We start from the raw sequence: 27665 nt of genomic DNA, 5'->3' as shown, positions 1-27665 counted from the left end.
CGGAGAGGCGGAGGTCGCCCCCACCCAGCAGCTCCAGAACTTGCCCAAAGTTCCTGCGGATCCAGCTAAGCTCTGGGGTGCCACCATCTGCTAGAGAATGGAAACACTTAGCACAGCGGTTCTCAACCTTCCTAATTCCGCGACCCTTTAATACAGTTCCTCATGTTGTGGTGACCCCCAACCATAAAATTATTTTCGTTTCTACTTCATAACTGTAATTTTGCTACTGTTATGTAGCAAAATTATGTAGCTCGGTTCCTAAGACCATCGGAAATATGTGTTTTCCGATGGTCATAGGCGACCCCTGTGAAAGGGTCGTTTGACCCCCAAAGGGGTCGCGACCCACAGGTTGAGAACCGCTGACTTAGCAGGATCCTCTTTACTACACTTCATCAGGTCCATCCATCCATCCATCCATCCATCCCTCTCTCTCTCTCTCTCTAACACACACACACACACGGTAGATAAAGGATCCTTTCCCCCCCACCAGGAAGCGAAAGAGCGAGCTCTCAACTCCCTCACAGCTGCTCTTAAAGCAGAAAACAGTTGACCATTTTGGGCAGTGTAGGTGTTTCGTTCAAAACACAGCTGGGGGTGTTTCAGCAGCAGCAGCAGCAGACCTGGAGTAATTCTGTGCAGAGCAAAGAACTCCTCTTTTCCTTCTCAAACTTTATTCTAAGGATGGTGAACCTCTGGCCTGCGGACTGGACAAGGCTCGCGGGGGTTCCCCAGGCCTGGTGCCCTCTCCCAGCTGGGCAAAGCTCTCATCTCTGATCAGCAGAGAGGGGGCAGGACCAGGAGAGGAAGCTGTTGAGTATTTCAGTCCTGCTTCCTTCTGAGGCTTGACTTGTTTACTTGTAAGCAGACGGGCACTGGCCGGGTATATGGGACGCGATTTGAAAGTGCTGCTGAGTGTTTCAGTCCTGTTTACGTCTGAGTAGCCATGCAGAAGCCTCATTGTCCCGCTTGCTTCTGAACAGGCCTAAAACCAAAATTAATCCCATTTTGGCCCCGCTCCGCCTTTGCGCCTGCGCACACGCGGAATGCGCCCCCGAGACCTTTCCCAGACTGGCGTTTGGGCCCCCAGTCTGCTTCCATCCCTTTCATAGAATCATAGAATAGCAGAGTTGGAAGGGGGTCTACAAGGCCATCGAGTCCAACCCCCTGCTCAATGCAGGAATCCACCCTAAAGCATCCCTGACAGAGGGTTGTCCAGCTGCCTCTTGAAGGCCTCTAGTGTGGGAGAGCCCACCACCTCCCTAGGTCACTGGTTCCACTGTCCATTTCACCAGCTCATTTCCATTTTATCTTCACCAGTTACACATTCGCGTTTAACAAAGCTACCTGGAAAAGAAGGCTCAGCTGAAAATTAATTTCAGTAGCTGACAAGAGAGAGGCTTTTATGGCACAGCAGCAACTCCGCCATGTGGCATGAAGCATGGGGATGTTCCATTTGAAGTCTGACAGCGACAGGGGAACATTTACAAAAATACTTCACCCACATTAAAAACACATGTTTAATTTGCCAGTATTTCAAATGACACCCAAAGCCGTAATTTCAGCAGGATTTTGCTCCGAGAGCTTGACGTAGGATTCATCACAATGACAAAATGAATTGTCCTTTGCCAGAGCTCAGCCCCTCCACTTGTATCTTTCAGCGGAAGAGGGTTCATCTCGCTACTACTTAGAATTATCGCGGAGGAGTTAAATCCACTCCGATTTCCTGGAAATCATCCATTAACACCCCGCTTGTATTATAGGCCGGCCATCTTCCAGAAGGAGAAATCCACGTGATATGAACATCCTCATTCACGGGGCTCCAAAAGCAATGGGCGAGACACGCGTGAACGCAAGTCCCAGGCCGAGTGAGGCAGGGACGAATAACGAGGGTGAGATGCATGGACTCTGGGGGCCCCAGAACCTTTCCAGCCCCACGCCAGAAGCTCTTGTAAGCCTGCCTTTTACGGAGTCCCCTTGGTCATGGAATCATAGAATAGCAGAGTTGGAAGGGGCCTACAAGGCCATCGAGTCCAACCCCCTGCTCAAGGCAGGAATCCACCCTAAAGCATCCCTGATAGATGGTTGTCCAGCTGCCTCTTGAAGGCCTCTAGTGTGGGAGAGACCACCACCTCCCTAGGTCACTGGTTCCATTGTTGAACTGCTCTAACAGTCAGGAAGTTTTTCTTGATGTCCAGCTGGAATCTGGCTTCCTGTAACTTGAGCCTGTTATTCCGTGTCCTGCACTCTGGGAGGATCGAGAAGAGATCCTGGCCCTCCTCTGTGTGACAACCTTTTAAGTATCTGAAGAGTGCTATCATGTCTCCCCTCAATCTTCTCTTCTCCAGGCTAAACATGCCCAGTTCTTTCAGTCTCTCTTCATAGGGCTTTGTTTCCAGACCCCTGATCATCCTGGTCGCCCTCCTCTGAACACGCTCCAGCTTGTCTGCGTCCTTCTTGAATTGTGGAGCCCAGAACTGGATGCAATACTCTAGACGAGGCCTAACCAGGGCCGAATAGAGAGGAACCAGTACCTCACGTGATTTGGAAGCTATACTTCTATTCATCCAGCCCAAAATAGCATTTGCCTTTCTTGCAGCCATATCACACTGTTGGCTCATATTCAGCTTGTGATCTACAACAATTCCAAGATCCTTCTCGTTTGTAGTATTGCTGAGCCAAGTATCCCCCATCTTGTAACTGTGCATTTGGTTTCTATTTCCAAATTTAGAACTTGGCATTTATCCCTATTAAATTTCATCCTGTTGTATGTTTTTTCTTTTCAGCCCAGCACTCCAGCCTATCAAGATCACTTTGAAGTTTGTTTCTGTCTTCCAGGGTATTAGCTATCCCACCCAATTTTGTGTCAGCTGCAAATTTGATAAGCATTCCCTGCACCTCCTCGTCCAAATCATTAATAAAAATGTTGAAGAGCACTGGGCCCAGGACTGAGCCCTGCGGCACCCCTAGTCTCGTCGACATGGACTGAGCATGAGTATGAGCCAACCATGTGATGGGGCTGCAAAAACCGCACTGAGCAGGGGGATGGACTTGATGGCCTTAGGGGCCCCTCCCAGCATTACTATTCCATGATTCTATGATGGGCTGCCGTGGGTCTCCGAGGTTTCAGGCAGGACCCCTTCCTGGCCCTACCAGGAGATGCTGGCTGGGGGCTGAACCTGGGACGTTCCGCGTGCCAAACAGAGGCTCTCTTGCTGAGCTATGGCCCTCGGCCCAAACACAGGAAGCTGACTTTTTGCTAAGTCAGTCCCTGGGTCCATCTAGCCTAGCGTTGTCAGCACTGACTGGCAGCAGCAGCTCTCGGGGTTTCAGACAGGAGTTTTCCCAGCCCTTCCTGGTGATGCCAACGGTCAAACCTGGGATCTTCTGCATGTAAAGTAGGGCCTCTACCACTGAGTTACAGCCCCTCCCACAGTAGACTTACCTTTGTTGTGAGACATGGCATACAGGAGGCACAGCACGAACAGAGCATAGTAGTCAAACTCAGCACACTCCAGGGCATTATAGACCATCTCAAGGAAAGGCCTAAGAGAAGGGGGGGGGGGAAGAATCCATTCACCATCATTCTGCCTTTTCTTATGATTGATAATTTGCACAGCACCAGCAACATATAGGGTGGTTTGCAAAGTATGAGAGGGCAGGTCCCAAGTATGTATTTATTTATACAACACCTTTCAGGATACAAATCCTACCAAAGGCAGCTTACAAGTAACATAAAAAGAACAAAGTCACGACGAACAGTATTAACACGTTTAAAAACAACCCAGGTCAGGATCCTTCCCACAGGGCAGCTGGCGGCAGGGAGAGCGCAGCGGAAACAGGGCCAGTGTCTAGAAAGGAACCGAAGGGCTTCATTCAGAGACGTGCCACTGTGAGTCCAGGGCCCGCTCTTCCGGGGGCTCGCTCAGCAACACCGTGCTGCTTAAACGCGGCAGGCAGCAGTTTGAACTAGGAGGCGTGCCGGATGTTATGTGGGCCGGGCAGTGGGTTTCTAGCTGGCCTTCAGCTATGGGTACAGGTGAGGCCAGAACCTACCCAGGTAACCCCGGAAGCAGCCAGTGGAGTGAATGGTGGATCACAGAAACACACACACTCACGCGCCACTGGCGGCATGAAGGAGAGGTGACCACTGAGATGTAGGGAAACATTTACAGGCGTGCCGAGGACAGAGGCAGGGAGGCTGGAAAGAAAAGCAGAAAAGACCTTAGAGCCGGAGCTCTGTTCAGAGCTCCAGAGTTCTTCACGTACCTGTTCCAGTTTGACATTTCAGAAGCAGCCGCACTCTTCTCTTCATCCGTTATGTTCTGCTCCGTTACAGAAATCAACTTGCATCGCTCCATGATCACCATCTCAATTTCTGAAGGGAAGCGACAAAACACAAGGCCGAAGGCAGGCGGGCTCGTTATACAGGGCAGGGGTAAAAGGGAGAGCCACGGTGGGTCACCTGCTGCCTGCTGGAATTCTGGCCAAAACTAGTGGGCTAGGAGAAGAGGAAGAGCTGGAACAGAGCCCAAGCGTGCCTACTTGGGTTCACTTAAGATAGATCTGAGAAGAGACCCTGGCCACAGCTAGACCGAAGGTTTATCCTGGGATCATCCAGGGTTCGCCCCTGCCTGAGTGCTGGATCCCCCATGTGTCTCCTAGGCCACAGCTAGACCGAAGGTTTATCCTGGGATCATCCAAGGTTCGCCCCTGCCTGAGTGCTGGATCCCCCATGTGTCTCCTAGGCCACAGCTAGACCGAAGGTTTATCCTGGGATCATCCAGGGTTCGCCCCTGCCTGAGCACTGGATCCCCCATGTGTCTCCTAGGCCACAGCTAGACCGAAGGTTTATCCTGGGATCATCCAGGGTTCGCCCCTGCCTGAGCACTGGATCCCCTGTAGGTCACCTAGATGAACAGGTTTGAGCCCTGGACGATCCAGGGATAAACCTTCGGTCTAGCTATGGCCCCTGTTGGCTCTTGGTTTAACACACATGGACAGACCACAGCAATTCAAGTGAAACAAAAACCCAGAAAAGTAGACCATGTAAGACTGAAGTCGGCCTAACTGGCAGAGTAGTGTAGCAAAAAGAAGAGTGATAGTTATTAAGCAGCTGCAGCAGTAGATCCAGGGAACCTGACCTACAACTCCATACACAGCAATGGCCATGGGCGGATAAAGCAAGCAAGATGGGCCAGAAGGAACCGGGAGTGAGAAACAAGCTCAGTCCTCCAAATGAGACCCGCACGGCACAGCCAAGCCCCACGGACACGCCGCGGCTCCCAAACACACATGGAAAAGCCAAGGCCACGACGGTTTCTTGCGCCCGGCTTACCTTCGTTCTCCCCACTCGGCTTGATGCCTTTGGAAGGGCCCTCCGTGCCTTCTTGGGCATCTTCCGGGCCCCTCTCTTCCTCCTCATCCTCCCCAACGTTTTTATAGTTGGGTCTCTTCTGCAGCCTCTTCTTCCCTTTATGCTTATTGATTTCCAGAGATCTCTCCAAGGTCTCAGGAGGTTTAATGAAACACCGGAGGCCTGTCTTGGTCTGAAACAGCAACATAAGCAAATACACGCCTTAGCGGCAAGCCAGAAGACGGCGCCGTGTGTTTCAGAACAATGCAATTGGGCCAAGTCTGTGCTGCTGCCCAACTGGCCCTGAACTTTAGCGGCCCACCTTTAGCACTGTCCCTGGAAGCAAAAGTGCTGCTAGCCCAGAACAGCGAGATGCTGCAGCGCCCAGCGGGCGAGCAAGCTGGCAGGACTCACTCTTCACCTGCCAGGTGGGGCAGGAATGGACCAGAAGAGGGAATCCTGAAGCCCGGCTGTTGACAGCGTCTTGCTGGTCCTTGAGGGGAAACAGTCTAGACTGGGATGCTCAGCAGCTGCTACAGAAAGCGCACAGGGCAGAGACAACTCTTGATCCCCTTGCGGGGCAGGGGGCAACCTCCAAGATGAGAGCTTTGGGGGGGGGAAATGCTTAACAGGATGTTCCTGTGACGATATTCGTGGGTGCTGCTATCCCAGATTGTTGGAGGAGTTTGAATTGTGCACATTTCAAACCACAGATCTAGGAAGGTCACCTTGAAACAACACTTCAGGGCTTAGATGGGTTCATCTAAATGGCAAGCTACTGCCAATCCCTGTTAGCCTTGCCAGGGGCAACCTGGGATAAAGCACCCATCTCGTTCCCAGTCACATTCCTGTTTGTGAATTGGCTTCTTCTACACAAGCAGTCAATGAGGACCTGACACGACTTCGCTCTTGCCCCAGCTTAGAGGCTCACCAAGTGCCAACAGCAGCGTTATCACAGGCTCCGTTTTTATGCCTTCCCACAGCCTCACAGGAACATTTGATGTCCAAGACAGAGGCGAAGATGGACGGATAACATGATCGGACAAAGCTCACTGCCCAAAAACAGTCATCTGAGTTTGGGATTTTAAAGTATTTAATCGTAGTGATGCACTCCAAAATCCTGGAATGTGCAACTTGTATGCTTGTACGTGTACACACACACACACACACACACACACACACACACACACTGGATCTTTACACCTGGCTTGATGCAGTGCAAGGTCTGACCTGAGTCTAAAGAGTAAATAATACAGGTTACTGACTTGGGAGCTACAGTTTTCAGAAATATATATTTCTAAATTGGAGCTGACCCCTCTGCTAGAAGAATTGAACCACCTCTAGGTTAACAGAAGGAGAGAAAGTAGGTTAAGCAAAAGCAGAAAGCAGACGGAAGGAGCCACATCCGAGTTGGGCAGGAAGTAAGTGGAAACTATCTCACAGGAAGGAAGGAAGGTGAGCGCCGAGCATCGCTGCTGCTGCCCCAAATCGTGACGTGTGTGTTGTGAAAGCGTGTGACTCACTGACCCAAGGCGCCGGGAAGAAAGCAAGACCCCTCCACCCCCCACCCCCCGTAGCGCCATCTTGCCTTCTCGGGTTTCAGAAATGTCTCACAGCAAGACCAGTTCACACTCCTTCATACAACTCAACCACGTTCAGTCAAACCAGGAGTCGGCTGCTGTTGCTCTGAAAAAGGAGAGGGAGCGAGCTGTGGGCGAAAGCCACCGCACCCAGCTCTTGCGTTACTGCGCTACACAGCGGGAGGTGAAGGGAATGAAATTCCGGGTGCGGATGGGGTCTCTGGCTTTTCAAGGCTTGAAGGCTGCACAATCTGACCGGCAGAGGCTCTCTGGGGTCTCAGGTACCCGCTACCCCAAATTCCCTGAACTGGAGATAGCGAGGTTTGAACTCAGGACGGCCTGCATTCGAGCACCACTGGGTACTGCCACAGAGCGATAAGATCCCATCTGTCAATGACAAGCAGGCGTAAAATCCTTCTATCACCCCCGCATGGATAACGGTTGGCTCCCAAGGTGCTTGTGGGAAGCAGAGAACACCGCAGGCAATGGCTCCCGCACCAGACTTCCGGCAAACGCAGGCTGCAGGCAAAAGGACTCGAGTGGAAACCGCCCCAGACTCACAGATGCGCCTCTGTTTCCCACATTCCCTCCGACGCGCACCCACCATTCACATAAAGAATGGACTCCCGGGATGACAGCACCGCCTGGTCAGCTCCCCTTTCTCCCCCTATTGCATCTGCCCCGCTGAGAGGGAGGTGTCAGTTCAAGCCACTGAAGCTGGAACTTTCACCATCAACCGTTGTAGGAGCTTTAAACCAGGGGTGTGAAACGGCAGGCCCCGGGGGCCAAGCCCAGACCTCAGAGGCTCCCCAGGTAGCCAAACACACTTCCCTTAAACTAACCATCGTTTAGTGGTGCCTGACTTTTGTGCAGTCCCCTCCCCCTGCATTCTAAAAGGCTGAAAAGCCTCTTCTGAGGCTTACTTACTGGCAGGGAGAGATTTACGTATGTTAAAGTATGTCAATATTTTGGCCCTGAACATCCCCCCCCCCTTTGCTGGAAAGTGGCTCCTAAAAGCTTCTCTGAAGTGGGCCTTGGGCCGAAAGAGGTCCAACGCACAGGTTTCTCTTATTCGGGAGGGCGGAATGGAAAAACTGCTTCTGGGCCCAATGCAGAGTGCTGCCATTGGCCTTTAAAGCCCTACCAGTAGGTCTATGTTATGTGAAGAGCTGCCTCCACCCTGCTCTCTTTTAAGAGGATCTTCCAAGGCCCTAGTCATTCAGATCAATAAAGCTGGCAGGTGCTACAGATAGGGTCTTCTCAGGGGTGGCCCCTACCTGTGGAATTCCCTCCTGAGAGATACATGGTTGGCTACATCTGTTGCCATTTTTAAGAGGGTTTTAGGAACCCATTTCTTTTTTCTAACTTTTAACTGAAAGATTTTTATTGTACACCTTGTGTTGTCAGTACTTTGGGGCTCAGTTACGTTTTAATCTGTACTTTATTTTAACTGGGTTTTTTAATGACTGAATTGTTTTGTGAGCTTATGCATTTGTTATATTAAAATGGCGTGTGTTCTGTTGTAAGCCACCCTTGGAAGACTGCAGTCTTGGAAGGCAGCTAAAAACTATATCAAATAACTGAACAAGAAATCTGAATATAAATAAAACAAAAATCTTAAAGGGGGTGAGAACATCTGTGAACTGCCTGCTTCAATGGGACACCTAATTTGTTTCAGCTGGTTTTGATTAAAAAGAGGGAGATACCAATGGTATCTCCCTGGTTAGGCCTCATCTTGAGTATTGCGTCCAGTTCTGGGCGCCACACTTCAAGAAGGATGCAGATGAGCTGGAGCATGTTCAGAGGAGGGCAACCAGGATGATCAGGGGTCTGGAAATAAAGCCCTATGAGGAGAGACTGAAAGAACTGGGCATGTTTAGCCTGGAGAAGAGAAGATTGAGGGGAGACATGATAGCACTCTTCAAATACTTGAAAGGTTGTCACACAGAGGAGGGCCAGGATCTCTTCTCGATCCTCCCAGAGTGCAGGACATGGAAGCCAAGTGACAGGAAGCCAGATTCCGGCTGGACATCAGGAAAACCTTCCTGACTGTTAGAGCAGTACAACAATGGAACCAAAGACCTTGGGAGGTTGTGGGCTCTCCCACACTAGAGGCATTCAAGAGGCAGCTGGACAGACATCTGTCAGGGATGCTTTAAGCTGGATTCCTACATTGAGCAGGGGGTTGGACTCAATGGCCTTATTGGCCCCTTCCAACTCTACCGTTCTGGGATTCAACGAGTGGGAACAAAAATATATGTCAGGGGCTGGACAACGGTGCTGTGCCTCTCTGCCCTACTTCACACCTCCTTTCACTCAAGACATCCTGCAGCTGCACATCTGTTTCTAGCTTAGAGAAGGCTGCAACTTTTTTACCACTATCTTGCTTAGTAAATGCTGCTTGGTGCACAATATTGTTTCCTGGTTGCAATTCGGACAAAGGCACATTTTTTCCATCACTGGTGGTAGGAAGTGGAGCTCAGAGAATTAGAAGAATTAGACCCTTTCTTCCTTTTGAGAGGTTAAGCTTACATAGAAAACCCACCAAAGTGACAACATGTCCTCCAATACAACCCCTGCTGCCCCCAACCCACAAGAGCTATAAAAAACCTCAGCCCCCCCTTAAATTCTGCAAAATAGCTTCAGTGGAAGCAAAACTGCTGCAGCGCAACAAGGCCGTGATCTTCTGACCACAGATTTCCTAATAACAGAACCCACTTAGAGAAAAAATGGGTGAGACATAGAATGAGCTCATGTACTGTGAAGGCAAGATCATTTTCACGTGTAACAGATCTTTTTTATCTTTCAGTTTGCATGCATGATTAGGTCAACCTTCTGGCTTAAAAGAAGAAGCACAAATCAAGATGAAGTACAGCAAATACAAGTCACCTAGCAACCCTTTGGGCTCCAGAAAAGGCTAAAAATAAAGCAGCTTCATTGCACACCCCGATTCTTGCTAAGCAAACACACGGGAGCCTCAACCACACCGGCCTGTGACGCCCGAGAGGGCTGAAGGGACGGTGCTCACACTTACCGAGCTTTTCTGGATATCTTGCTCGGCTTTTGAAAAAAACACTGACAGGTCTCCGTTAAGAATGACTTCAGCCAATGAGTTCACCAGAGGCGCATAATGTATAATTAGGAAAATCTGTGGAGAAAAGGCAGAGAAACAGAGAAGCAGGTTCGGATGGGACCGACAAAGCCACTGCAGAAAACGCCTCAAACACCTCTCCCAACTTTATTCGTCTCGCCCCTCACAAGATTCATTTCTTTAGGCTAATTCCACCAAGCAGAAATTGAATGATACAGTCCAGTAAAGAAAATATCACTTAGGAATCCAGGCTGGGGCCATTGGGAGGCAAGCGTCACGGAACTGAATGCACCCCCACATTAATACTTCTCTGCCGTGGAAAATAGCACATGAGGGAATGTTCCAGCTTGGCCTTCTTGCTGAGGTGCTAGTTTTCCAATACCGGGGATTTTGTTTTTAACTATGGGGGAGCATTCTAACATGCGATTCCCACCTGCAGTCTGAAGTGGTACAGTCCTTTCTGAGGCATACCACCGGTATCTTCTGCAAGTCTGCCCTGACCCTTTAACAAAGGCCCAAATAATCTTCCTCTCGATGCGTCTGCTCTTCCACCGTCCCCCAAACCATCCAAAATTGCTCATTGTAAACTCTTAATGCCCCCGCCTCTCGCTATAGAAATGTTAAATAGCAGCAGTGATGATCTGTCTCAACCACTGAATCACAAGAAAATTCCCAGAAATTCATCAAATGCTGCCAAAGATATTTAAACACATACTTGCGACAATAGATAGAGAGAGACCTGGAGGCTTATTTTCGGACGTTCTGCACCCTGAGGAGCCAAGGATGAAGAGAAAGACCGTCAGTCTGCTTATTAGCAGCTAGTATTGCTTTCCATTGCAGAAATAAACATCTTAAAAAACAAAACTAAGCAAGTCTCCAGTGATAAATTTGGTAAGAAAAAGTTTCTGGCTTTGTATCCCCCATATCTCTCAAACAACAACCAGTTAAAGAGAATGCGGAGATCCCAGGAATCTGGGAAATGGCTGTGTTTTGGATCCCTGCCCGCCCCGTTCATTCCCTGAGTTTTGCATGGATGCCAATACTTCAAACAGGGCCAGGCATCAGACAATTAAAACGAACTGCAGTGTAGCAAGTCTACTTATAAACCTCGCTTATTTGTGCAACCCGAAAGAAGTCCCGGTAAAACAGGTCTCTTAATGCCATCAACACGCCTCCATATATTCTCGAGTTCAGGCCCAGATTCTGTAATCAACCAAGCTGGCTGAGTTCATCAGGAGGACTGTGGCTAAGGGGGGGCTCAGCGATAGAGCTGCCTGCGGCCCCTGAATATCTAGGAGGCCACACACCCACTGCAGGAATGCAAAGGCAAGATTGGGTCCTCCAGGTCCACCGAGGACCGGAGAACTGCCTGGCTGGATGAGATGCAGAGGACTCTCTAGTCTAGGCAAGCATCCTTTGTCCATCCGCGGACTCCCAGGTGTCTTCAAGACATCCAAAACCGGGGCATGAAGGCAGCAGGCGTGCCTTGCTATTCCCGCCCCCCAGCACCTCACATTCAGAGGTAGACGGCATCTGAACATAGAGATTTCATGGAGCTAAAATTAGAAACACAAGACGAGCCCTGACGGATCAAGCAAACGGTCCAGCTAGTCCAGCACTCTCCTCCTAGGGGTCAGGGGAGGCTGGGCTGGCTGGGAATCATGGGAGTTGCAGTCCCACATCTATGGAGGGCACCCGGTTGGGGTAGGCGGGGGGCGAGTGTCAGATGAGGACTGGGGAAACCCAGGTTCAAATCCCTCCTCAGCCACGAAGCTCACTGCGCGCAGTCTCAAGAGAGGCGCAACCTCTTGACCTAACCGACCTCACAGAGTTGTGGGGATAAAGTGTATGTATGCGTCATGTATGCCGTGTGCCACCTTGAGCTCCTTGGAGGAACGGTGGGATGTGCAGGGACCGCAGCTCAGCCGTACAGCAGCCCCTGCTCTGCAGGCAGAAGGTCGCAGGGTCAATTCAGCATCTCCAGGTAGGCATGGAAGAATTGCTGCCTGAAACCACAGAGAGCTGTGAGTGCTAGCCAGCGTCAGCCATATTGGGCTAGACAGATCAAGGACCCGGCTCAGGGTAAGACAACTTCCTATGTTCCTGTGGCATAAACGCACGCAAAACATAAATAAAATGTCCACCAGTAGCCAACAAGAGGCCTTCGGGAAGGCCACTAGGCAACCGCCCTCCTTTGCCCTTGATCTCCAGTATCTACCACACGAGGGGGCAGGAGCTTATCCGCCTCACGTTTCCGGCAGCCAGCCAACCCCCACCCCCACCCCCGTCCCCCCTGCCTGGTCACTAAGAGCCGAGGCTCAGAAGAAGCCCTTCTTCCCAACAACCATCCCAGAGAGAAACTGATGTCATTTCTCTTGACAGGGAGGCGTCCTGACTATTTGCCCACTCGGCCACAGAACAATTAAGGCTTTATTTTCAAGGATGCCTCAGAAGCTCTCATTCAAAATAACCCACGTGTGCATTGCTAAAAAGCCTGCAGCATTTCTTGGGAAAAAGAGAAGCTGTTCAGAAATTCCATTCCGTTTGCTGCACAAGGTCAAACGCAGGAGGAGGTTCCTTATCGTTATGCCAAGAACTATTTCTCCCTCATTTTTCTCTTAAAAGGGAAAGCAATGACTATTATTATTACCCGCCTGTCCCTCTGGATCACACTAAATAAAATATAATACATATGATTTCCACATAATTTCTTGCGAAAAGCAATGTGAGGTATTGGACATGAACCGGAGGGTCTCCTTCTCTTGAACAATTCGCTACACAAGGATAATTATAGGTTTGAGTGTATTTTAAAGTCAGAGCGTACAGCTGCACCTTCCTGACCAACTGAAATGCTTGTTTAATGAAGTTATTTCTGGTAGCCTCAAGGGTGCAGCTGAACAATTAAGTCCTTGCAAAGTAAACAACTATAAACTCCTACCGAAAGACTCAAGACTTTCCTCTTCCCTCCCCCTCCCTTTTTCCTTGCATGCCATGTCTTTTTGGGCTTGTAAGCCTGCCAGCAGCAACTGTCTTGCTTTACCGATTGCACGTAGGCAGGTCTGAGAATCTGTTTGGCTGAGGAGCAGGACGCAAACGCTCCAAATAAATAGGAGAGACGGCAATCCCTTACCTTATCTTGATTGACTAACGAATACACATAGAGAGGCAGGAAGAGACTATTCAGTAAGTGGTCTGTGAGCACTTCGTTTAAGAATTCACAATTAATAATAAGGATGTCGTTAAGGTAATGAAGATGATCAAGGTGTTCGGCTACCAGGTCACTTAGCTTCCCCCGATTTCTGTGCCTGCAAAGGAAGAGAACACAATGACGTTGTTAAAAAAAAAATCCGAAACTAAATTATTTCCCATTATAAAGCCCACCTTTCATAGTGAAGTAACAGGTAAATTGGTCCCCTCCAGAGGTTTGGAACTACAGTTCCCATAAATCCTCGCCACGGGCCATGCCGGCTGGGCTGATGGGTGTTGTAGTCCAAAATGTCTGGCGGGCAGAAAGCCTAGATACACCAGCCGCTGGGGAACAGGGGTGGGAAGGTGCCATTGCACTTGCGTCCTGCTTATGGGTTCCTGGTCGACAGCTGCTTGGCCCCTGTGTGACCAGAGTGCTGGACTAGACGGGCCTCTGGTCTGATCCAGTATCAGGGCTCTTCTGATGTTCTTACCCCTGCTTTAGCATCTCCTAACTTGGGTTGCTGCTACATTAACAGAGTGATCCTATGCACGCCTACTGTTTTCAGTGGGGTTTACTCCCATGTCAGAATTGCAGCTGAAGGCTCTTTAACACGGCTCTTCCACAATCAACTCTTAGCAGATTTTAAATGGTGGTTCTAACACAGCGCTTTACATATCGTTGTTTTTCTCATAAAACCTTGAAACCTTTTCTTTATTACTTAGAACAGCCCTCCTCAACCTGGGGCGCTCCAGATGTGTTGGACTACAACTCCCAGAATGCCCCAGCCAGCTGGGGCATTCTGGGAGATGCAGTCCAACACATCTGGAGCGCCCCAGGTTGAGGAAGGCTGACTTAGAACAAGCTCTAAAATACTGTTGTTTTTATACTGTTTTTATGTTTTTTAAATTTTTGTATACTTTTAATGTTTACTATTTTTAATTGTTGTAAACCGCCCAGAGAGCTTCGGCTGTGGGGCGGTATATAAATGTAATTAAATAAATAAATAAATAAATAAACTGTCCCTTAATTAACAGCTTCCTCCTTGCCTTTTTTTTTAAAAAAAGCAGCTTAGTAGTTGTTCCCTGCCTGGGGGAGGGAGACGACGCGTTAGTTGTTGCTTTCTTCTTTATAACCCTAAAAACGGCTCGCTTTATTGTATTTACAATGGAAAAATTGAGCTAATAGAAATATTAGTCAAGACAGTCTTGTAGTCCTCCCCTATGACTAATTTCATAATTTGTAAATAACTAGCCAAATCTCCTTTTTTAAATGTATTTCATCAGCATTTTAATGGAGAACTGAGATTTCTGGGTCCAAAAGAGATCCCCATCTGCTTGATTAAAAGTTGAGATGTGCCTTGCAGGCAACGGAACCAAAGTGAAAATCAGCCTCACCCCCGGCTATGAACAGCTGACGGGAACACAGCACGGGAACACAGCAAACTGCCGTGTGCAGAGTCAGATCAGGGTCCGCCTGGCTCACTAGTGACTACGTTAACTGGAAACGTTTCAGAAAGGGGCCTTTCCCAGCTGTGCCTGGAGCTTCCCTCCCAAATGGATCTCCTCCATGGCCACCAATTTCCCCACAGTGGTCAAAGATGCTGCAGTCACCCACAAGAGAATTGGCACCCCTCAATGTCCAGCAAAATGGTTTGACCTGGTGCCAGAGGATGCGACCCAATTTGAGGCATCCATAGAACATCCGAAGAAATCCCCCCCCCACTGGGTTTTCTCACCCCACCCACCAGTACAATTTAAACTGTAAAATGGAGACCATACAGAACCACACACGCTGCCACTTTGCATGACATGACAGCCTACCATGGGTTATTTAACCCACGGTGAAGCCGTGGTGCTCGCAGGGTGTGTGGGGCTGCCATTTAGAATAAGCCTGGATGTAACTAGGGCATGTATAACTGAGGCTTTATGCAGACATCACATATTACAAGACATACATTTAAGATCCCTTTCCTTCTTGCAATGACTTAGCCACAGTAATAAAAAGGTCTTACTCTTCATCAGTTTGTACGCAGTTATCCAATTCTATCACGTGACTCCCAATAAACCAGACAAGATTGGAGAAGTACGGGACGGCAGTTTTATCGCGAATGTAGTGCAGCATTGGCTGGTTGTCCACTGAAGGGGAAAAATGTATTTAAAACACCCTTTTCCAAAAGAGGAGGAAGAACAAAAACAAGTATACTTCTTTAAAAAGGAATTCCTTTCTGTAGGTTGGCTTTCAGTAGTGCACCCCAGACCAGTTTTATTTTATGCTGGTTTATGCTGACAGTTTGTCAGATTACAAATATCTATATGTAAAGCAAACACTCCTTCAAGAGCGTTAACAAGTCAATCATAAAAGCGCTGAGAACAGCCGGTGGAATGTATCACGGTCAAGGCCATCCCTGGCTTTCTAGGGAATTGACAACAGTACAAGAATAAAAGCAATAAGGCTGAAAAGTCAAAGTGACTTACATGACACTGCGTTAAGGGACACAGGGAATCATCAGTGAAGAAAAGGCAAAAGGGAACAAAAAACAGACAATGGTTAACAGAGTTAGGAACTGGGAAGGCGTGGCGTCCTCCAAAGGGTTCAGCAGAGAAAGCAGGAAGCATCTAGGCTAGAAGAGACAGAGTTAGAAAGAGAGAGCAGGAGAAAACCATGCAACGGGAGCCCCCCCCCACACACACACGTGGCACAACAGCACCCAAACTCAAGATGGGGCAACCTTTAGACAACCTTTTGCACACCGAGGAACCTGTGCCACAGCAGCCCCGAGTGCCCCAAAGAGACGCCTGGGGCGTGTCCTAGAGCACGCACTCAGCTCACAGCGAGCACTGGACAGGCCCTGAGAGGCTTTTGAGGAAGCTCAGGGGAGCCCAGAACAAGAGTCTGGAAACCACTGCTCAATTCAGTAACATTTTCACCCTGAAGTGTACGCTTGTCAGTTCCCAATGAGGCTTGCCTGAACTTCAGTCCTTAGCGGACTGGATTATGGAACGGAAATCAATAGCACAACTACCAGAGAACAGAGGGCCGGGCCACTCCTCTGAAACAAGGGGCCCAGAAGAGCCGCGTTTTAGACATGGGGTTCAGACAGTACGGAGCGTTCATCAGAGGAGGAAAAGCAGCACAGGGAGCCTGGTGGCACCTTATAGGCTGACCAAGTGATTGGGAATACCCACAAGCAGCAACTCAGCTCATGGGAAATGTGGTGAAATTTCAGCTCTGTTATTTGATATTCAACATCTAAGGTCCTCCTCCGAGTGCCTACTCCGAGGGAAGCTCGGAGGATGGCAACAAGGGAGAGGGCCTTTTCAGTGGTGGCCCCCCAATTGTGGAATGATCTCCACGATGAGGCTCGCCTGGCACCAACACTGTTATCTTTTCGGCGCCAGGTCAAGACTTTTCTCTTCTCCTGGGCATTTAACAGCATTTAGCAACGCTGAGTTTGTTTGTTTTTAACGGACCCCAGAATGGTTGTTTTTAGATACTGTTGTTTTTATACTGTTGTTTTTATGTTTTTGATGGTTTTAAATTTTGTAGACTTTTTAATGTTCACTGTTTTTAACTTTTGTAAACCGCCCAGAGAGCTTCGGCTATGGGGCGGTATAGAAATGTAATAAATAAATAAATATTTGGGACATAGAGTGCAAAGCCTTCCTGCATCTTTATAAAGCCTTCAGTCCATCTGCCGTTTTGCTCCAAAAGATGGATAAAAAGTTCCTTGAGTCACAAGGCTTATCTTTAGTATTGCATCAGACATTTAATCGACCAAGGAAATGAACTCCAGCTTGCTCTTTTCCATAGTCTAATTGTGGCACACTTTGGGAGGAACCTGCGGTGATGCTGGGGACTAAGCTCAAATAAAAATAACCCATTTTATTTCTAAAGAGCTGCCTGAATGATGGGGGAAGGGGAGGAGGAAAAGCAACTGAAGTAAAATCTCAAAAGCTCCACAGGAATTCAAGTTATTTGATGGCATTGGAGCTGAAGAAGGTGCTGCAGAGAGATTCAGCGTTTAAATGTCATCAGAATTCCGCCCCCTGCTGATGTGTAAAACCTACTGAAGATGCGCCCAGGATCCACAGAGCTATTTAGGTCATTCAAGGTCGTGAGTGCGCACATACATAGAATCATAGAATAGAGTTGGAAGGGGCCTACAAGGCCATCGAGTCCAACCCCCTGCTCAACGCAGGAATCCACCCTAAAGCATCCCTGACAGGTGGTTGTCCAGCTGCCTCTTGAAGGCCTCTAATGTGGGAGAGCCCATGACCTCCCTAGGTAACTGGTTCCATTGTCAGACTGCTCTAACGGTCAGAAAGTTTTTCCTGATGTCCAGCTGGAATCAGGCTTCCTTTAACTTGAGCCCGTTATTCCGTGTCCTGCACTCGGGGAGGATCGAGAAGAGATCCTGGCCCTCCTCTGTGGGACAACCTTTTAAGTATTTGAAGAGTGCTCTCATGTCTACCCTCAATCTTCTCTTCTCTAGGCTAAACATGCCCAGTTGTTTCAGTCTCTCTTCATAGGGCTTTGTTTCTAGACCTCTGATCATCCTGGTTGCCCTCCTCTGGACACGCTCCAGCTTGTCTGCATCCTTCTTGAATTGTGGAGCCCAGAACTGGACGCAATACTCTAGATGAGGCCTAACCAGGGTCGAATAGAGAGGAACCAGGACCTCACGTGATTTGGAAGCTATACTTCTATTAATCCAGCTCGTTTTCTGAGAGCAGTTTTCTATGTGGAGCAGGAGATGCTGTTGCAAAAAAAATAACAGTCCAAAGCACCCCCTTCTCCTCAGCTGCATCCCTGCTTAGATCCTGGCCACAGGAACTCGATGGCCAAGTTAGCTAGTTGAAAATTAATTCCTCATCCGTGGCCTCACAATTGTTTCTCGGGAAGGTAAGCATGGCCCATATTTTCTACAACGAGGAACATTCTGCTGAATTCTACTCTAGAGCACACAGACTTTTTCTTCACTGATGAACAAAGTTTTATATATATACATATACATAGATATGTAAATATATATATGAGAGAGAGAGAAAGGAGACACAGACAATATTCAAGGCAAGAGATTCAGATTTTGAGCATGCAACGTAAAGTTATTTTCAGCATGTCTAAAGAATGAGTCTTTAGCCCATGTGTGTGTATCTAAGCACACATCTTCTAGCTAAGAATGACCTCTAGTGGCTACTGCTATGTATTCTCTGACGTGCACACAGTCTGAATTTATTACCCCTTTAATTCTTTTTCAATATTGAGAAGCAAATCACGATTCAGAAGGGTCTTTTTGGAGATCAAAGGTTTCTGCAGTAGTAAAACCCATCTTGTAAGACGCAGCTTTGCTCTATCAAACTTTGTCTTGGTGAATCTATGAGACTATTCTGTCTCAGTTACACCTTCAAAACCAAGTTGCAACGCTAAAGCCACGCTCCAGCTTAACTATTTACAATGTCTTTAGCCTGAGCACTAACTGCTCCCAGCCTACAGATTTAGGAAAACTTACCTTTGTAGACGTTTAAAGTTATCGTTCTGACTGCAATCCTGACCATGCTTTCTGGGTGGTTGAAGAATTTAATGGCCTCTGTGTACAAGGCAAAATCATTTGTATGCTGAAAAAGAAGACAGCTGAGCTGTAGATCTTATTTCTTTTGTGCATTTATAGCCTGTCCCTCAATGCACTCTATTTCCAAGAGAAATGGAATAGTCTCTGCAGCATAAGACAGCTAGGAGTTTAAAAAAAAAACCACCCTAAAAATTAATTCGCCCTTTACAAAAATACAGCCCTTCCTCTGCCCCTTCAGTGAAAATTCTGGTCCATGCCCTGGTCACCTCTCACCTTGTTCTTCCATTGCCTCACCTCCGTCCGCTCATTCAGCCACCAAAGTTGTTCACCTCTCACTGCTGTGACCTCAGGATGCTGTGACTGGAGGATGCCCCCCTCATTACAAGCTACACCTGTTTCCTGTCCACTCCGGATCCTGCCCAAGCTTCTCATGTTACCTTTGCAACCCTCCATGGACTCTTTCTCTCTATTCTTCTGTCTTCCTCTGACATTTCCTAGCGTGGCTCCACCAGCCTCAGCTGTCCAAAGGCCTCCTGCTCCCTGATAGATCTCCCTTTCTCCGCTGCTGCCCCCTTATGCTGGCAACGGCCTTCCGAAAGACCTCCGTGCGAACAATGCCCTGTAAATCTCTACTCTAAAGCCACTTTTCCCAGGAAGCAGCTCTCTAGTCTCCAAACCCTATGACTTGCATGGGCAAGAATTTCATTTTGCTTCAATTTTGACTGGGGCTTGGCCCGTTCGCACCTTCGTATGCAAACACAAACAGGAATGTGGGGGGAGAACACTATTTATTGAACAAATGTTCCAGTTTTGCCTCGTTTTGTTATTTTTTAGCACATTGATGCAGTAGGTTTTTATTTGTTTGTTTGTTCTGTCTTACTTTGAAATGGCTCCTCTCCCGACATTTGACCTCTATTATATCAAAAATATAGTGACAACTGATAACACATAACTATAGTAGCAGGTTTCCACAGGGGTCCTTCTCCATGAGCTCCTGCCAAAGGAAGTGAGGCAGGTGGCTACTAGGAGGAGGGCCTTCTCTGCTGTGGCACCCCGGCTGTGGAATGAGCTCCCCAGAGAGGTCCGCCTGGCGCCTACACTGTACTCCTTTCGTCGCCAGCTGAAGACCTTTTTATTCTCTCAGTATTTTAACACTTAATTTTAACTTAAATTTAAACTTTGCTGTTTTAATTCCGTATTTTAATCTATATCAATTTCTGCTGTGTGGTTTTATCCTGGTCGTGCTTTTTATATTGTATTTTGTATTTGTGTTTTTAGACTGTTGGTTGTTTTGTTGTGCTTTTCATGATTTTAATTTTTGTGAACCGCCCAGAGAGCTTCGGCTAGTGGGTGGTATAAAAATGTAATAAATAAACAAATTATATATACACACAGATTTAAAGTTGGTAATTAAGCTATTCCAATAACCCTATTCACTGCCCATCAAACAGACATCTCTGACAAGGCTCTGGAAAGCCATTCGGAGCAGAATAATGGTCCGGGTGGACAAACAGCCTGACCTGAGAGAAGGCACCTTCTTATGTTTCTTCAGAGACTAGGGAGACGGGGAAGGGGGCTTTTTCTGTGGTAGGAACCCATTTATGGAATGTCCGGCTCAGACAAGCTCAGGAGGCCTCTACGCTCAGGCACGAAGTTCAGAAAAAAGGCAGTTCCGCTCAGCGGCAGAACCTCTGCTTTGCACGCAGAGAGAGACCCAGGTTTGATCCCTGGCATCGACAGGCAAAATCTTCTGCCTGGAACCCTGGAGAGCCATTGCTGCCAGTCAGTGTTGACAATACTGGGCTGGATGGACCCGTGGCCTGGCTCAGTGGAAGGCAGTTCTTTTGGGGAAAGAGAGTAAGACTGCGCTCTTAAAGAATGGGCCGATTTGCCTGGGATCATTCAGTATTATCTCACAAGTCAGAAAGTTTTCATTTAATCTGAAATGGGTTACTGCTGCTTACCTCATTGTAAAAGAAATGAACTGTGTGATTGTTGAGTTTCAGAGAAAGCGTTTTCAAGAATGAAATATAGTACGCCATGATCTCTTCATCCGAGAAGTCAAATTTGTGCACGATGATAGAATTTACATAGTTGTTTGAAAGCAGATAGTCTGAGAGAGAAAAAGTATATCTGTAATCAGCACAAATGTTTTAATCCATGGAAGAGTTACACATAGCATTCTAGCAAGCAACATTTCGTGAAACCAACCCAGTATTTTTAAAAGATGCTCACCAATGTGACATCCAATTAGGAAGAAGGTGAACAGAGACACTAGGAAGGCTCCTATGAAAGGGCCGATCACATCTGGTAGAAGCATATTCAATCAGAAAAGTCTGCACAGAGATTTATTCTGCTGTCTTATTTACTCACTTCTGATTCTCCATCCTAAGAGAAATTTTAGCCTGGCAACAGAGCCTGTTTTAAAGTGGAAAACTAACAGGTCTCAGCTACACAATTGACAAGCTTCTTCCAGATAGAAGGAACACAGTAAGTTGAAAATATGAGCAATGAAGAAAGGCCTCTTTCAAATTCCATGCATTTCCCCTCACCATCAATATCTTTCAAAGGACATTTGATATTTATTGTTCTGAATAAAGAAACAGCAAATATATATCACAAAACCTTGGCAGCTAAGAATTTGAAGTTCTACTAAGCCTTCATGATCTGTACCCTAGTCTGAGCAAACGCAGGTTACCTGTTTCAGACAGACTGGCTATTAGGGGCACGTGCATAAGGAGGGGAGAAGAGTGGGCATGTGGCCCCACACGCTGACCCAGTTCGCACTTTGTAACAACTGTGGGTTAACAAACCATGGACTGCTGAAAAGTCACATGGGACGGTGAACGCTGGTTCCCTGTCACCCACCTGCTCCCACCGAGATAAAAATATCTATGGTCACCCCAGCACACAGGCTCGCTCCTGTGCGTCTTTCCAACAATCCATGGTTTGTTAACCCACTGTTGTTAGGATGTGCAAACGGATCAGAGAGAGCAGTTTAATAAAATGAAGCAGTCAAACAGAGCCAGAACCATTTCTATAGGCTCCAGAATACACCCCACTCCAGAACTTTTTTGTGAACCGCCCAGAGAGCTTCGGCTATTGGGCGGTATAAAAATGTAATAAATAAATAAATAAACAAACAAACTTGGTACTTTTATTTAAAACAGTTTTATACCCTTCTGTTAGATTCCTCATCCCTCCCAACAGGGCCCTAACTTGTAGCAGAACAGACCGGAAATGACTATCCAATGCAGGTCTCGATCCCACAACCTTCAGGACAACTACAGAGCACCATAGCCACATAGCACCTCCTACCCCATAGTAAAATGCAGGCAGTAAAGGTTTAGGGTTGCAAGAACAGAATGAAGCAGTTTAGTGAAAGACAACACGAGGTATGCATACTTACAGAGAGAGGTTTCATGACTAATATTCTCAAAGAGGATGTTCAAGGTTTGCAGGAGCTGCACACACACGTAACGGCCAGACTTCTGACGCAGAATGTTCAAAAAGAACACGAACATGTTCTTCTCCAAGAAAAAGCTAGAATACCATCCAAAGTTGTTACTGACTTGTTGGCTATATTGGACTTGAAGAAATCATTCTTACTTATTTGTAAAATGTTTAGGCTGCAATAAAGCACTATTACTGGGGAGTAAATCCTCTTGAAGGCAGCGGCTGGGTTCACTTAATCAGGGAAGGAAAAGAAGCCCTTGTAGCTTATTTTCCAGCCCTGAATGATTACCATAATCACCCTTGCCAGGTGTAGTTCGTTGTGTCATCTGAACCCAGCGAGAGGCAGGAAAATAAGCTACAAAGGCTTCTTTTCCTTCTCCATTCGTGTGAACTGGCCAACAAGAGTTACTCCAAGCAAGCATGCATAGATTGCAAGGTTAATTCTATAGATCTCTGCCCTTTCTTACTGTACTTTTGCCAGGAGAAAGACAAACTTTGTGATGTAACTGATCGTGTTACAGACATAGGGATGTTTTTATATGTCTGGTTTCATTTCTAATTACTTTGAGGTTTTGTAACTGCTAATAAAAACAAAATAAAACAGCTCATAAAAACAAAATAAAAATGAAACCAGAAAGCCCTGTTTTCTGGAATTATTAGAACAATTCAACATTTAGGAAGGGCAGGCAGTACAGTCCCCAGGGACCAGAATCACCCAAGAAGGCATGTGGGGGATTGCTAGAGATGGGCCAAGACGCTGGCGCCAGAGGCAGAAAACCCAAATTATAATAGATAATTTGCTGCCTTTAATGGTATCCCACAAATCTGGCATATGGGGTGAGGGGGGAGCTGCTAATGCACTTGGGGGGGGCATCTGTTGGGAGCACAAATCACGCACGGGGATTGTTCATAAAACATCTCAGAGTGCATGGCTAGTCACCCACAATGGGTTGGAGTGTTGTGTGAACGCACCCACTGTCAAGTAAGTGTGCACAGGAGTGCAGCTTTAAACCGCTGTTTTCTGAGAGCAACTAAATGTTATGGGCAGAATCTAACGCCAAATAAGCAAAAGTCCACTCATATGACAGGACTTTCCTCCTTCTCCTCCCTGCAGTCCCCCGAGTCCCCCCAAAATCTGCTTGTCAAGCCTGCATGTGCCAAACAATACTACAGTAGTAAGTTCTACTGACGTGGTTGGATTTGATGGCCTTGTAGGCCCTTTCCAACTCTATGATTCTATGAGTCTATGTTTTACTCTTTGGTAAGCAGGTTAAAGATTTCAGCTATGCACGTTTAGACAGAAATACACTGACTAGGGAGTAGAGAGAGTTGTAGGAGTTTTTTCTGTCTACACACGCAAAGGATCACAGCCTTGGTCTCTTGAAACTGAATTTATCAAACACAAGCAGGAGTGACGAGCAGCTTTTCTGCGTCAATAAGAAAAAAACTTTTGGAACGCAAACATTGTAAATAGGTTCTATATATTATAGCATCGTGGGCTTAACACTGGAATTCAGAGATTAGTCCACGGTTCTAGGAGATGCCACCCTGTATATCAGAGGGAGGAGGATCCATGAGGTCCACCTGGGTGATTTTGTATGTGCCTATTTTAGGCTCTTTAATTTGGCAATTTGCTCAATTCTCATATTATGACTATTTAAGTGTCCTTCAGGTCATGTCCTTTGTCTTAAAAAACCCCACCCAAAATTGTTTTATTCTGCTATTACTGGTGCTGGCTTATACAGGACCTTGGTTGGCTCTAAAACAGATGAAGGCACATAAGCTGCAAGGAGCAAGAGTCGACTTGTTAGATACTCTGCACTTCCGGGGTTAGGGTGAGATTGGGATGACGCATGGGGGCGGGGAGTCATGCAATACATGGAAAGAAGCAGAAGCAAAATCAGAAAGCAGAAACACTGGGGGGAAAGCAGACTCTCCTAAACGTGCTATTTAGTCATACATGAAGACATCCTTGCAGTTATGAACCAGTTAGCACCTATCACTGTTGGGAAAATATATGACGCATCAATGGGAAACTACATCAGAGCCTTTTCTCAGTGATTGGAGGTTGCAATCCTAAACATACTTACTAGGGAGTAAGCTCACTGAACACAGCGGGATTTCTTAATGAACACACATAGGACTGTGCTGCACATGAACGGATTTAAATCAATCCATGATGCTTGCAATCCTACCTGCACTTATTTGGAATTAAGTGCCATTGAGCGGAGTGGGACTTATGTCTGAGTAAGCATACATAGGAGCAAGACACAAGGTCCTTTTTTTCTTGCAGCAACTGACCAGCAGTTTAACTGTTTTTAATTTTATGGCATTATACTACATATTAGCATACATGCATACACACACACACACACACACACACACACGCACGCACGCACACACACGCACGCACACACATACACACACACACACGCACACACACACTAAAGCAAATAGTTAAAGCTCTTACTCAAACACTGAACTGTCATTTTGGTCTCCCCATATAAGGATCTCTGTTATAGAGCGAATGGTCTCCACCAACAGGTTTCGGTTGTGATCAGTCACAGTAGTATTTTTGGTCAGAACATGATACAAATACCTAAAAGACAAAGAAAACAAACAAACAATCAAGAAAGGCGTTTATTCAGTTCCTGACTGACTGCAACAAATGTGGAGAGACACAGGGCCATTTGGAACGCTCTGCTACTTTCACGGAGAGTGAACAACAACAAAAGCGAAGCAACAGGGTAACACTTTGTGAAAACAGCGGCCCATCTTGGTAGAAGAGCCAGCCCATTTCTAGCAACCAAGAGTAACTGATAAGAGCATTACCCACTAAGCGCCTTGTACACACCGGTCTTCCCAGGGACCACAGGGCAATGCCACAGATCCTGGCTCACGCACTTCTTTCATGGAGCCAGGCCTGTTGGATCTCACTGGCAGCCCCTATGAACTGAGAGTACAGCTCCCTTAGGCAGTGCCCCACACTTCTCTGTGGCTGCATGCTCACTGGCCATTGGGGGCACACCACCTTGCAAGGAAGCTCGGACGTTACTGATCTTCTAGTTCAGTGGTTCCCAAACTTTTTTAGGTCACCGCCCCCTTGGTTCCACAAACTCATGCCCAGTGCCCCCCTACCCTATACTATAAAAATCATTATTCAGAATAGCGGTTTTCAACGACCCACTAAGGAAGATAATAACAATACAATTCAAAACAGTAACAATTGATTATTTATTCAAAATCTGAAGCACCCACCACAGGCTTGCCGAGGGAGGGAGGGAAAAGAGCGAACGCATCTGTTTTGCAGCCAGCGTGGCAGTGCACACCAAGCAGAGTATGTCTTTTCATTAGCGTTTTGGTGCTTTTGAAACATTTCAATTCACAATTAAAAGGACTCTTCTTAAACGGTATTAATACACGTGTGGATTCTTCCCCTATATGGCTTGGGACCAAACTACCTTCTCCCATAAAAATGTCCCTGGGTTTTAAGACCTTCTGGAGAGGCGCGTCTCGGAAAAGACCACCTCGAGAGCCCCGCTGCCACTCCTTTGCCTCTTAGAGCCCCCCTGCCGCCCCCTTGCCTCTTAACGCCCCCCTATGCAATCCCACCGCCCCCAAGGGGGTGGTATCACCCACTTTGGGAACCACTGTTCTAGTTAAAAGTGATGCTTGTGAGGAACACTGTGGTCCTTCAGAGCCATTTTGAGATCAAAGCACTCAACCCAACAGAGTCAGCGGGAACGCCCTTTGTGGAATACTCCACGCAGACCAGTGACCTGCCCAAGTTCTTTGACTGGTTTGCCGAGCCTCTGCTCCGCTCCAAAGTGTCATTGCTTCGAGCCTTTATATGCCACCCTCCCTATAATCAAGTTCTCACAGTGGTTTACATAGGGCTTTGCACTCCACGCCCGACTTATCTACTCCGTGCAGTTTATCTATTCTTTTAGTTCATAGTAGGAGGATCTAGCTAAAGATCAACCTGAGTAAGACCAAATGAAACCATCAAGTTAGTTGTGTCAATCTTTTGTCCCACTGCTTTCAGTAAGAGTCAGAACTACTTGTCATGCGTGTGCCAAAAAATGTGGGCTGCATTTCAAAATGCGTTTTAACCTTGCTTCCATTTATTTATTTCTAACATTTATATGCATTCCAAAATGAAAAAGTTCTCAGGACAGCTTACACAATGTCGTTCCCTGTCATTACAGTACTGAGAAAGACAAGAGGCCGAGTGTTTTGTGGAAAATATTGCAGACCAGAATAGGTCTGAATAAGACTGCAAAAGCACAGGTAAACAGCCACTCACCCGGCCATCTGTTAATACACTGCATTCTCTTCTTCTGTGCAGTGTTGCCCCTTTCTGCTTCAACCTCACAAAAGCAATTCTAGGGGTCTTTAACCCAGGAGTTGACAGGGCAGAGTGTCAGCCAGGACTTGTTGTTGGGTTAACTCTGTTTAACTCCTAAACAACCTGGAGTCCTGGGTTTGGACATCATAGTAACAACCCAGTTCCTGGGTTGTTAGTTGAAAGTGGAAGCGACAAGTGCGTGGGAGGAAGCTACATGGCCGTAATTAACTATGGATTAAACAACCCATAGTTGGCCATTACATGCGAACCAGGACATCATAAGCCCATCACCACTTCTTGGGACAGTAGAGCTTATTCCAAGTTGTGTGAAGTACTTCTGTTTGTCTATAAACAATCCAAACTCTTTGAGGCTGCATCAAAACACCAAAGCAGCTTATCTGGGAACCAGTCAGTCCAGTTAGCTAATCAGTGAGCACCTTAAACAAACAGCTGCACTAAGAGCTACTTAAAAGCTTGCAGAACGCAATGCTCACAAGAACATCACTTGCCTCAAACTAATCAGAGGCTGAAATTCCTGTGTACACTTACGTGGGAGTAAACTCCAGTGAGTGAACTGACATTCAAGTAAAGACGATGCATGAGATCTGTAAAGGTGATGCACTGTAAGTCATCCACCCTCACAATGGCATGGGCAAACGGGAGTGGACCGTGTTCTTGTTTTACAGATGCGGGAACAGAGGCTGAAGAGGTTGCAATTTGCCCAACTCCATTCTGTGCTGCGATTTGACACCTGAATCTTGCAGGGTAGGAAATTTCATGGCTCCACCATTTTATACCCCTCCCACCCCTCTTCATGTGCTCCCTCTATTCCTAGGCTACAGGACTCTCAGTGGCTCTACACCCATGTGGAACTCAACTAAAAACTTTTCTTTTTCCTAAAGCTTTTAAAACTTGATGTTGTGCAGACTTCTACTGTTACTTTCTACTGTTAGTTTTACCCTACCCTGTGCCTGCTTACCCTACCCTGTACCTGTTTGCATTCTCTTCCCCTCCTTATTGTTTTACTATGATTTTATTAGATTGTAAGCCTATGCGGCAGGGTCTTGCTATTTACTGT

General features: G+C 47.1%; 1 protein-coding gene across 4 annotated transcripts in view; it reads right to left on the bottom strand.

Moving 5' to 3' along the window:
- Positions 1–27665, bottom strand: part of CLEC16A (C-type lectin domain containing 16A) — an 88753-nt gene that overhangs the window by 56481 nt on the left and 4607 nt on the right. For 3 of the 4 annotated variants that reach the window (XR_010026236.1, XM_063143076.1, XM_063143074.1), the window contains exons 2-12: positions 24710–24838; positions 22193–22326; positions 20748–20896; positions 18724–18829; positions 15226–15349; positions 13155–13329; positions 10740–10793; positions 9968–10081; positions 5336–5546; positions 4267–4375; positions 3443–3543 (exon numbers count right to left, since the gene is read on the bottom strand). Coding sequence is in view for 3 of the 4 variants with exons in the window: in XM_063143076.1 (XP_062999146.1) it covers positions 3443–3543; positions 4267–4375; positions 5336–5546; positions 9968–10081; positions 10740–10793; positions 13155–13329; positions 15226–15349; positions 18724–18829; positions 20748–20896; positions 22193–22326; positions 24710–24838 (1406 nt within the window). In the remaining variant the exon portion in view is untranslated. Of the gene's footprint in view, positions 1–3442; positions 3544–4266; positions 4376–5335; positions 5547–9967; positions 10082–10739; positions 10794–13154; positions 13330–15225; positions 15350–18723; positions 18830–20747; positions 20897–22192; positions 22327–24709; positions 24839–27665 lie in introns of those variants that run through there. The other variant, XM_063143075.1, reaches the window with a different exon arrangement.

Source organism: Elgaria multicarinata, chromosome 17 (genome assembly GCF_023053635.1).
Source record: "Elgaria multicarinata webbii isolate HBS135686 ecotype San Diego chromosome 17, rElgMul1.1.pri, whole genome shotgun sequence".
NCBI lineage: Eukaryota > Metazoa > Chordata > Lepidosauria > Squamata > Anguidae > Elgaria > Elgaria multicarinata.
The sequence above is the reverse complement of the archived record's forward strand: the minus strand, read 5'-3'. Positions and strand labels throughout refer to the sequence as shown.